The sequence below is a fragment of the Geotrypetes seraphini genome, chromosome 5, assembly GCF_902459505.1.
Source record: "Geotrypetes seraphini chromosome 5, aGeoSer1.1, whole genome shotgun sequence".
NCBI classification, from domain to species: Eukaryota; Metazoa; Chordata; class Amphibia; order Gymnophiona; family Dermophiidae; genus Geotrypetes; species Geotrypetes seraphini.
In genome coordinates this window covers 231,571,579-231,583,680 of record NC_047088.1, presented here as the reverse complement: position 1 = coordinate 231,583,680, position 12,102 = coordinate 231,571,579, and the positions used below count along the sequence as shown (strand labels likewise).

At 42.1% G+C, this 12,102-nt stretch overlaps 1 protein-coding gene across 1 annotated transcript in view; it reads right to left on the bottom strand.

Moving 5' to 3' along the window:
* Nucleotides 1–12,102, bottom strand: part of LRP1B (LDL receptor related protein 1B) — a 1,445,547-nt gene that overhangs the window by 846,918 nt on the left and 586,527 nt on the right. Inside the window, exons 17-18 of the mRNA XM_033944130.1 lie at nt 11,709–11,789; nt 8,426–8,593 (exon numbers count right to left, since the gene is read on the bottom strand). Coding sequence (XP_033800021.1) covers nt 8,426–8,593; nt 11,709–11,789 — 249 coding nt within the window. The remainder of the gene's footprint in view (nt 1–8,425; nt 8,594–11,708; nt 11,790–12,102) is intronic.

The window sequence follows — 12,102 nt, the reverse complement described above, 5'->3', positions numbered from 1 at the left end:
GGCAGCCAACGAAGGAATGAGGCCGGATTGGCCCATCCGTCCTAAAGCTCCGCCTACTGGTGGGGCCTAAGGCGCGTGGGCCAATCAGAATAGGCCCTGGAGCCTTAGGTCCCACCTGGGGGCGCGGCCTGAGGCACATGGGCCCAACCCGACCATGTGTCTCAGGCCGCGCCCCCAGGTGGGACCTAAGGCTCCAGGGCCTATTCTGATTGGCCCACGCGCCTTAGGCCCCACCAGTAGGCGGAGCTTTAGGACGGATGGGCCAATCCGGCCTCATTCCTTCGTTGGCTGCCTGCCGGACAGGCGGGTTTGGCTCCCGTCTGTCCGGCCAACTACCAAAGGTACGGGGAAGGGGGGTGGGGGGGTCGTGGGGGTCGGCCAGGGGGGTCGCGGGTCGGCTGGGGGGGCGGTCGGAGGTTCTTGGGGGGGGCGGTCGTTGGGTGGGAGGGGGGTTTGCGTCGAGGGCAGGAGGGCCTGGGATCCCTCCTGCCCGTAATGTAGTGCGGGGTGGGGTTAGGGGGTCGCCGTGGCCAGGAGGGTTTGGGCTCCCTTCTGGCCCAACTACACAAAGGTACGGGGAAGGCGGGTGGGGGTGTCGTGGGGGTCGGCCAGGGGGGTCGCGGGTCGGCTGGGGGACGGGCGGAGGTTCTTGGGGGGGGGCGGTCGTTGGGGGGAGGGGGTTTGCGTCGAGGGCAGGAGGGCCTGGGATCCCTCCTGCCCGTAATGTAGTGCGGGGTGGGGTTAGGGGGTCGCCGTGGCCAGGAGGGTTTGGGCTCCCTCCTGGCCCGATATTGTTGGGGAGTCGGCGGTCCTTCGGGGTGAGGGTGCGAGTGGTCCTGCCGGGGGGGGGGATGTATCGGATGTCGGGGGGGGGCATCAGGCTTTCAGGATGGGGACAGACCTTCAAGGGGGGACAGGACTTCAAGGGAGGACAGTGCACGGAAAGTCAGGGGGGGTGAACGGAGAGTCGGGACAGCGCATGGAAAGTCAGGGCAGTGCACGGAAGTCAGGGGGGGTGAACGGAGAGTCGGGACAGCGCACGGAAAGTCAGGGCGGGCGAAAGGAGCGTCGGGCATCATGCGCGGTATACCCGTGAGCGCGGTATACAAAAGTTTTTGTACATGTCATCGTGATTTCTGCGCGCTATACCCGTGTGCGCGTTTTACACGGGTGCGCGTTATATCCGCGAAAATACGGTACTGGGGCACTGCACCTAACTTGAGTGCCAGCATTTGCACTAGCCCCCTCTTTTACTATGGTACGCTATGGGGCTCATAATCGAAAGAGAAAAACGTCCAAAAACCGGCCTAAGTCGGCACTTGGCCAAACAGTTCTCAAAAACATCCAAGTGCCGATAATAAAAACGGGTTTTGGACGTATTTCTAAATGACCTAGGCCTTCATAGTGCCGCTCAACATTCAAAGCTAAACGGGGCATTTCAGGAGGCGTGTCAAGGGCAGGAGTTGGGCGGGATGTAGGCCGGCTTAGACTTAGTTGTACAGCATGTAAAACATGGTCTAAGTCACAAAAACCCACCTAAAGTCATCAGATAAGCACTGCAAACACATAAAAGACCCTCACACACTACCCCAGTGATCACCCCCATAAAAATTTTAATCATAACTTTAAAATTCAGCATCCAGACCATCATCACCTGGCCGCCTGCCATAGGAAAGCCTAGTCGTCCAGTCCAGAGGCAGCTTAAGTCGTCTTGAGGGTGGGTTAGGGACCCATAGAGAGGAGGACCCATGCCCATAAGCCCCTGTAATCACTGCATTGATATTTAAACATTTGTACTCCCCTATACACCCCCAAAACCCTTTTGTACTGGCATATAAGTGGCTCCTGCACCCTTTTCGTCTTCTCAGCCAACAGACACAAGAGAAGCTCACATTCCAACTTTGTTTCCCCCCCAGTGAGAGGTTGTAAACTGAAAAAAACACCATGAACATCTTCTCTCGCACCAAGCAGCATCATGGGGTAAAGACCTAGAACAATTGCTTTTGCTCACTACTTATGAGGAATTTAGGAAACGTCTGAAAACACACCTGTTCCTAAAGTATCTAGACAACTGATCCTCTCTTCTCTCTCCCCTCTATAGCGATTAACTTGTTCTATTGATCACTCTCTCCTGAAAAATGGATTTCCTGTCCTATTAACCCTCTTTCTTCCTCCCCTCTTAAAGTCAATCAATTTGTACCTTTGCTTAATCTTTGTAAACCGCATAGAACTTCACGGTATTGCGGTATATAAGCTGTTATTATTATTATTATAAGGGCTATTGGGCTGGTAGATAAGTGGGTCTAGGGGATTCTGGAGATGGGGCTTACCATAACCTATAAGGGAGCTGTAGGGAGGAGAACACATGACACCCTTTTTGTGAAGTTCATAGCAGTGCCCTATAAGTTACCCCACTATTTAGGTGGCATGTCTGGGTGTGCAGTCCATCACTTTGCAGACCCCTCCCATGTCCAACAGGGCTTATTCTAGGCGTTTTGGACTTGGACGGAAAGTTTAACGAAAACGTGGTATAAAGATAGACGATTTAGTAGCTTGGATGATCAAATTGGCAGGACGTATAATTAGACGATTTTCGGAAAAAAAAAAGTCGGACGTATCTTTCGAAAATGTGTCTTAAGCTGTTTGTTTTTTTTACTTTGGACAACTTGCGAGATGGGTATAAACGGATTTAGACGTCCCTTTTGATTATGCCCCTCTATGCTTTTTAGCATGTGATAAATATTAGCGAATGCTAAACACATGCTAAACGCTAATGTGTGCATGTTATCATATGGACATGTTAGTGGTTAGAGCATGTGTTGATTTAGTGCACGCTAAATGTGCGCTAAAACACTTAGTGCACCTTAGTAAAAGAGCGCCTAGGTTTCAGCAATAAGTCTGGCACCAATACTTAGTTGTGAAATCCATGCTTAAGCGCTACTCTGTTAGGGATGTGAGCCCTTTACAGGTGGAGGGGAATAATTAAAACAAACATCTAAGTACGTTTTTGGCCTAGGGCGCTAGTTGCCCAAAGTTGGCAGCGTCCAAAGTCCATTCTCGAAAAATATATCCTTTTTTTTTTTTGAAAATTGTCTTCTTCTACATCCAGCTGTTTGATTGTCCAGACCACTAGCAAGTCTATCTTTATACTACATTCTCGTCCCAAAAATTTTCCAAGACCCAAACGACTAGAACAAGACCTTTTGGATGTGGAAGGGGCCAGCAAAGTTATGGACTGGCCACCCAGACAAGGCAACAGAGTAGTGGGGCACCTTACAGGGCACTGCTATGAACTTCATAAACATCTCACCACAACTCCCTTGGTGATCCCCCAAAACCTACTATACCCATCTGTCTACAACCCCAATAGCCCTTATGGCTGCAGGTGCCTCCTATATGGCAGTAGAGTAGGGTTTTTGTTTTTTTTGCTGGACTCACATTTTCCACCATGAATGCAGTAGTTAGCCCTGAGTACTCCTCTCTATGGTTCATTAGCCCACCCCCCAGACTCTCTGCAGCCACCTCTGTGCAGTTCTACTAGGCTTTCCCATGCCAGGTGCTGATGTTCTGGAAGCAGTTATTTACGCTTTTATTCCAATTTTTATGGCAGTGTGTGGGGGTGGGGGGGCAGTGATCATTGGGGGAATGTGTGGGGGGTCTGTACTGTGTCTGCAGTGGTTATATGGTCACTTTGGATACCTTCTGGGCACTTATACCTGTTATTAGATTGCCTAAGTCACAACATATAAGTTCCTTCCAGGCAGCTTCGTAAAACTTTCGATTATCCCTGGAGTACGACTAAGTCTAGATGTTTGCATTTATATCATACATATATATGATGTAAGTATATGCACCTAAATGTGGCAGGAAATGTTTTGCCCCAATGTACCTCCCCCTCTGCAAATATGTACTATATAAGTTAATTGGAGTGGAGAAGTGGCCTAATGAGGGAGTAAGGAAGTGGACTAATGGTCCAAGTGGCATTCAGAAGTTTTGCCACTCATATTTCGCTCCCAGGTATATTTCACCCCCAGAATTTTCACCCATGCACATTTCACTACTGTTCTATATTGCAATATAATCATTACTGACCCAGCATTGACCTCTCATTTTGAAAATGTTTGTTCATCTGAACTTTTGTTCTTAATTTTTCCTTTACTATTTTTAATGGAGTTCTTTTCTTGATGAATATGAACTATGTATTATAAACCTTTTAGGTTGTTTTATGCGGTATATACAGTTCTTAATAAACATAATCATGCCATTGTAATCTTTGCTTATGTGACCCAGAATTTTTGTCCCATTCATAAGACCATGATGAAATTTTATTTTTCATATCTTGGGGGGTGTGGGGGATCACAGTGAAATTTTGTTTTTCATATCTTAGGTGGTATTGCCCTCCCCCGTAGGACTGGGAGGAGTGCACTGATAATGCAGCAATGAAGAGAGTAGGGAGGAAAATTGGATTCATTTTTGGAATGGGACGATTCATCGCAGCCGTATTCACTTCTCTTGTTGCTTTGACTTTTTACTTGATTTTTTTGTGTGTTTACTATGCATTTTTTTTACTTTTATGATTTTGTTACTTGATTTTAGATTTTTTGATGAAAAATAAAATTCCATTGTGGCCTTTTGAATGGCTCAAAAAATACTGCAGTATAGCAAAAGATTTGAAATGTACACAATGAAAAAAAGCTGTGTAGCCATAAGAATTTACTTGAATGGCATATTCAATGACATATCTAAATGAGCAAGGCCAATAACAATGGTAATGATGATAATGCTTAGTGATCATGATACTGACATTTGGTATTGCAGTGAATGTGGGGGGTGAAAATTCCCAGGGATAAGAACATAAGAACATAAGAATTGCCGCTGCTGGGTCAGACCAGTGGTCCATCATTCCCAGCAGTCCGCTCACGCGGCGGCCCTCTGGTCAAAGACCAGCGCCCTAACCGAGACTAGCCTTACCTGCATATGTTCTGGTTCAGCAGGAACTTGTCTAACTTTGTCTTGAATCCCTGGAGGGTGTTTTCCCCTATGACAGACTCATGAAGAACGTTCCAGTTTTTTACCACTCTCTGGGTGAAGAAGAACTTCCTTACGTTCGTACGGAATCTATCCCCTTTCAATTTTAGAGAGTGTCCTCTCGTTCTCTCTACCTTGGAGAGGGTGAACAACCTGTCCTTATCTACTAAGTCTATTCCCTTCAGTACCTTGAATGTTTCGATCATGAAATTTATAGGGGCAAAGGATCCCATGAGCAAAATGTGTGTGTGTGTGTGTGGGGGGGGGGGCAAAACGTCCTACAACAGGTCCAAACTGCTGCCTCAGCACCCTGATGTTGCAAGTTCAATCCCAGCCTGATTTCTGTGACCCTGCACAAGTCACTTAAACCTCATGGACTACAGTTAGATTGAAAACCTGCTGTGACAGATAGTGAAAATATTAAGGAGTACCTGTTTACCATTCAATGTATTATAAAATGCTTTGGGTGAATCTCTTCATGAAAAGGCAGGCAATAAATAAATTGGGTATTTGCAGAATAGTACTTAAGTACCATAGTAGCATTTAAGTGCATAAATGCAAGTATTTTAAACATTCATGCATATAGCACATGTGTAAATGTTAGCACCTAGATTATAGAATTATTTTTTACTTATCTACTAGTTTGGCTATTGCTGTAGGCAAATGCTAGCCTCAGCAGACCACTGGTCTGTGCCAGCATGGAACTTCTTGTGTTTTTGTGACATAAGCCCCAGAAAAAAAAGTTGATCTTCTCTGCTGTATAAGTGAAGAACATGTTACAGTACTCAGCTGAAGAGCTCTTGCTTTCTCTGGAATTAGTGAACAAAGTCAATTACTGTTCTGCCTGCACTTCCAGATTTCTTTTTAATCCTAAACTCTTTGTGCTTTCTTTTAAATTTGACATCCTTGTTACCCTCAAATCCCATGATACCGTCAAATGATTTTTCTAACAATACTCTAGACATTTTAATTTTTTCTTTTTATCTTACTCAGCCATGCCAATAACTTATGTTAAATCTTTGCTGCCTGTTTTCAAGGTTATCCTGCCTTTGCTCTGAGTATTTAGTTGCTTATTCAATTATCTCGGACCTCTTTTTTGTTGGGGTTTTTTTTTATATAGAAGTCTGTTCTGGAATTTATCTGCTCCCCTACATTGATTTCATTTTGTTCTGCACTACCTTTAAGCTCCTAAAGCTCACCTCTTAAGTTTGTGACTGCATCTGAGAAGTTAGCTCTGATTAATTTAAAGCTTTGCATTAGAATGGCCATCACTGAGTCTGACAGCTGATACGCAGATGAATGCAGATGTCTTATCCTCTCTACCCCCCCCAAACTATTCGTATTGGCCTTTTAAAAAAATGTATGTGATTGATGGCAATCTCTGCCGAATTTAGCAAAGTAGATGCATATGTACATCAAGATTGTCTTCTTCAAAATCCCAGTACTTCACAGGGCTGTGCATTTGTTCTGATGTTTTCCTATTTTCCCTTTTACGGTATATAGCCATATTGTGACAGAGATTTAAAAGATATTGCTTAGTTCCACGCTCACTAGCAAGATGCTCACACACTATACTTAGATGAAAAAAAACACACCGAAAGGGTCTGAGGAGAAACAGATTCTGGTTGGTCTTCATGAGAACGGTTTCTAGATGTGCCAGATGTTGGTGTTTCAAAACGGAGAAAGGCTTGGGAAATTCAAATGCTAGCATGGTAAGGAAACAGGAAGAGATGCTGCCAGGATCACAATCACTTCAAAGGTAGAGCAGGAAGTTGAACGTTTAAAGCTGGCCCGTGTGTGATCCAGAGTCGGTCCACCCTGGTGAAAACATGCATGAGCGAGATGGATAAGATGTTATTAATTAAACTTTAATTTAAAAACAGGTTAATGAAATTTTGTGGAGATTTAGTCAGGATTTTTCCGGATATCTCTAGAACCACTCAATTGAGAAGAAAAGAATTTCTGAAATTGAAGGATAGAGTTTTGGCCCTAGAGGCATCTTTTTACCTGAAATTTCCTTGTAAATGTTTGGTTAAGTTACAAGATATTGAGTATGCCTTTTGGGATCCTATACAACTAAACAATTTTTAGTTGTGAGAGAACAAAAATGAGTTTGTTTCATCTAGCTGAGAATAAGAGGAGGAATTAAATTAATATCCCATTTAGTAAGGAATGATTCAAGGTTGTTTAGTACGAACCGAGAATTATTGTCCTTTAGTTTTCTTAAAATTATTTGATTAGAAATGGTAACGTATTCTCCCCATTGATGTGGGCTTAAAAGGAATTATGTATGTATGACTTGATTATGTATTGTTTTGTGTGATTTTTTTTTCCTTTTATCCTTTGGAATTATTGGATATTGTAATGTATTCAAAATTATAATTAAAAAAAAAAAAAAAAAGCTGGCCCCTGTTCTTTCAGCCTCTGTTCTGCTCTCAGCTTCAGTTCAGCAGTGGCATCACTAGTGGAGTACATTTATTTCATGCCATTTATAACCTAAAATGGTAGGATAGCAGCATGCATTTCACCAGTGACATCTAAAATAGTTAGCCTGCTACACATGACTACATTTCTTGATCGCACGGAACTCGGGCACTCAAAAATATAAACAATCTATCAAAATCTGTATCTCAATTAGCTATATCATTCCACAAAAAAAGTCTTTATAAACCACACAAGGGGAGTCTCAGATTACCACCAGCCTGAAACAGTGCCGCGTGGACTCACTCTTCACAGGCTCACCCACCGTGTACTTATTAGATTTTTGTTTTTATTTTTATCTTTTATAACTCTTATAAATCTGTATTCCTCACTGGTAATCTAATCTTCTGTCAAATAATTTAATTAAATAGATAGAGTAAAATCTCTTCCTGCACATTATTTCATTTCCATCCATTCATTTTCGTATTCTTCATTGCTTTTCCTTATCGTTCTCTATTTCATCAGCAATCCATAATCATATCCAAATAGCTACTTAGCTTAGTTTAGTTTATGTCGCTGATGGTGTATCAGTGACATGAACTAAACTAAACGAAGCTAAGTAGCGGCTGTGCAGGAGGGATCAGGTTGTAGATCAGGAGAGGGCCTCTGTGATGGACATCTGGTGGTCCGGAAAATTCACTTGAGACTCAGAGGGAAAGTCTCTCTGCCTCCCCTTTCACTTCCTGCCCATTTCCTAAGAATGGGATGGTTCAGAGCTGCTCCCTTCTGTATCTCCGATTAGGCAGCCATCATGGATCCACTATATTTATGTCACACACTTTCAAATATATATAATAGATTTCCAGTGTTTACACATTTCCAAGAGAAAAAAACAACAACAACTTATGAATCAATCCTCATTTGTTTATCTAGTTGTAAGTATGTCCCACAATGTAGTTGCATGAGTGATACCAACCTGTTTTTGTACAGTTTGAGTGAGTTTCGTCGCTGAAGTCACCACAGTCATTATCATCATCACATACCCAATGTTTTGGAATACATCTGCCACTGAAACATCTAAATTGATTGTAAGTGCAAGAGTGAGAACAACCCAGTTCATCACTGCCATCACCACAGTCATTATCTGAAAAAAGTGACAATTTTAATTAATTTAATTTAGACATTTATATTCCACATTAACTGGAATCAAGCTTGCAGTGAATTGCAAAATGGTTCAAATATAACAATGGTCAGGATCATTTCAACTTAACAATTAAGAAAAATTACATAAAAAATAAGAAACTTGCAATCATCTATAAATGGATCAAACAAAGGCCCGACTTTAGTGCAGGAAGAGACGGTCAGAGCATACAGCGAGTGATTTCCTTCACTAGCCAGCGCTCCGGCTGTCCTAAGTTTCCAAGTTTCCAAGTTTATTGGTTTTTTATACCCCGATCATAAAAACAAATATCTGACCGGTTAACAATAAAATTTAAATAGGAAAGCAAGATATATTTAATTGTGTTTGGAGAGAGTAGTGAGAAAAATAGAAACATATAATACGTATAGACAGACCTGACAGTGAGGGTAAGTGGGAGGGTTAGGAAAAAGTTACATAGTCTTAGGAGAAATGAGATAGAGGGAAGGGATATAACATGGGGGGCGGGGGTGCCTGGTATGAGTAATATGCTCTGAGGATGATAATTAGATTGAAAAAGAAATCAACGAATGGACGAGAAAAAGATTAAGAATTGGCGTAGGCATCTTTAAATAGATAAGTTTTAAGAATAGTCTTAAATTTTGGTAATTGAGTTTCGTCCCGAAGAAATTGGGGGAGAGAGTTCCATAATGTGGGTGCAGTTATGGCGAAGTTAGTATTCCTGGTGTAAAAGGATTCTTTTAGAGAGGGAATGAAAAGGAGTTTTTGATCAGATGATCTTAAGGAACGAGGAGAACTTTGGGGGATTAAAAGTTTATCGAGAAATAGAGGTAGGTGTGAATGTTTGATTTTGAATGTAAGTAGTATAATTTTATAACGTATCCGATGAGAGATGGGGAGCCAATGAGCCTCTTTGAAAAGAGGAGTGACATGTTCGAACTTGCCGACATTGTAAATGAGTTTAATAGCAGTATTTTGAACAAGTTGCAGCCGTCGTAGTTCTCCTGCCTGGTCATTCGTGGTTGGAAAATACCGCGAATGACCGGGACCACCGACCACAAATTCGTGGGGGAGCATTGTAGTGTCCGAGTAGAGGTGGTGGAGACAAAGACTGTGTCTGAATTCAAGAAAAGTGTGGGAAAGGCATGTGAAATCTTATGGACAGGAGGAGATAGTGGATGCTGTGGATGGGCAGAGTGGATGGGCCATTTGGCCTTTATATGTCATCATGTTTCTATGTTTCTACTCTATCCTAGCTGCCCACACATTTAAAAAAAGGCTTCCTGAATTTACAATCCTCTGGATTTCGTAACTAATATTGGCGGCAGCCTTAAAAGCAGCTGCCAATCATGTATCTATCACACAATGGCGCCGGTTTCAAAACCATGTTTATGTGGAAGATAGGTGCCGGAAATGTAGGCCGGGGGGGGGGGGCTATATTTCTGGTGCCTATTTTTGCATGAATTGCATTTTAGGCTGCCTAATGCCACTTCTGGCATTGGCCACGCCTACCTTGGCATTCGGTAGCCCAAAGTGCCTACTTAGGCACAATTCTGGCACTTTTTATTTAGGCACTGGTAGGCACTTCTACCTCACTGTTTTTTGCAATTTCTAACAGTGTTCTTCAATTAACTTAGGTGCCAGTAGGTTTTAGAATTTCCCTTATGTGTGTATCAAGAGTAACTATCCATATAAATGCTGCTACTTACATATATAAAGGCTTCTAAAATGATTTTCACAGATTGAAAGAAACATTTTACAAATGTTCTCCTTATAATCATATTACATAATCCTGTGTTACTCTACAGATAGATGTAATATTAGGACTAATGCAAACAATCTGGCTAAAATTGATAAGGTTCTGGTAGTTGCTCTGTTAAAAAAAAAAACTTGATCCTTTAACTTAGAGGCAGTCCTTGATTTGAAGTCCAAAGGCAGCTAGTTTTAAATCCCCACAATGCCCATTATAAAAGGCTGTGGATAACAAGGATGAAACACTCTACTGGGTTAGAGGACTGAAACCCTACCTCTCCCACCGAGCAATGTCCAATGTAGTAATATCCCTGGTACTCACAATCTTTGACTACTGCAACGCAACCTTCCTGGGTTTACCAAAATTCATGATCAGACAGATCCAAACCGTACAAAATGCTGTAGCTAGGTTTCTACTAGGTAAAACGAGACAGACGAGTGCCACGCTGCTACTGAACGGGCTACACTGGTTCCCAATTGAGAGCAGGGTGAAATTCAAAATCCTATTGCTGACGCACAAACTGTTCACCTTTCAGAACCGCAATACCTAGCGGCCAGACTAAATAACCATACGTCCCGGCGTGCGCTGCGCTCAAGCCAAGAGTCCTTACTACAAATACCTTCCTTCAAAGATATCAAATAGAAAAGCACCAGGGCAAGAATGTTCTCGGTAATGTCACCGGCATGGTGGAATGCCCTACCGAAAGAATTAAAGTTAGAAAAGAACACTGGAAAATTCAAGAAAGGAATAAAGACTATCCTTTTCTCAAACTACTTCAACTGGAACTATGAAGATGAGAGAGGAAACCAGATCTTGCAGGGATGCATGTAAATAGATTATGATTATTGAGAGCTTCTATTCCACTACTAATTTCTGGGGAGTCCATTCAGAGCGGTCTATATGAGCCTCTGCAAAGGTGCTACACTACATGAGTTTCTGTAAAGGTATTATGATGCATTAGCTTCTGTAGAGATGTTACCACAAGGAGTTGTAAGGTGTTACAATGCATAGGCTCTATACTGAGAGACACAGAGCTCTGTGTTGGTGTTACAGAGTTATTAATACTGGCATGGTTAAGCCAATAATATATGCACATGTTTATACCAAATCAGTTGTCCTATGTATGTACACATTTAATACTAGGTGTATTATTTCCGCTAAATACCCTATACACATTTACATACCTCTTAAGGAGGTTGGCCATTTCAATTAAATGAACTACCTCTTAAGGAGGTTGGCCATTTCAACTAAATATCATAATAACAACACACACGTTACTTTTTTTTCTGACAAATCACAAACTTTGTGCAAAAATTCAGCTGTAGCTGTCAAGAATATGGTACTTGCCTGAATCACAGTGCCACTTGCTGTTAATGCATCTTCCATTTTTGCATGCAAATTGTGTTAGAGGTTCACATGTTGGAGATTCTGTAAAAGATATCCAAGTACCCAACATTAGATATATGTTGTTGTTAAATCTAATGCATGCTTCTTTTACTGTGATTGCCCATTCTTCATACTTATTTATATAAATGAAAATGAGAACAAGCATTTAAAGATACTATTGAAGTATGAATCCATGGCATCAGACAATACTGAAGTGCTCCTTCAAAAGAAGAATGCCATTACTGATGACCATAGAACAAGCCTGAAAGATCTACGGAATGGAATATGCAGTTTGCAATGTCAATTATTAGCACTAAGGGACAGGTTCTATAATTGGGTGCCTAAAAAGATATTT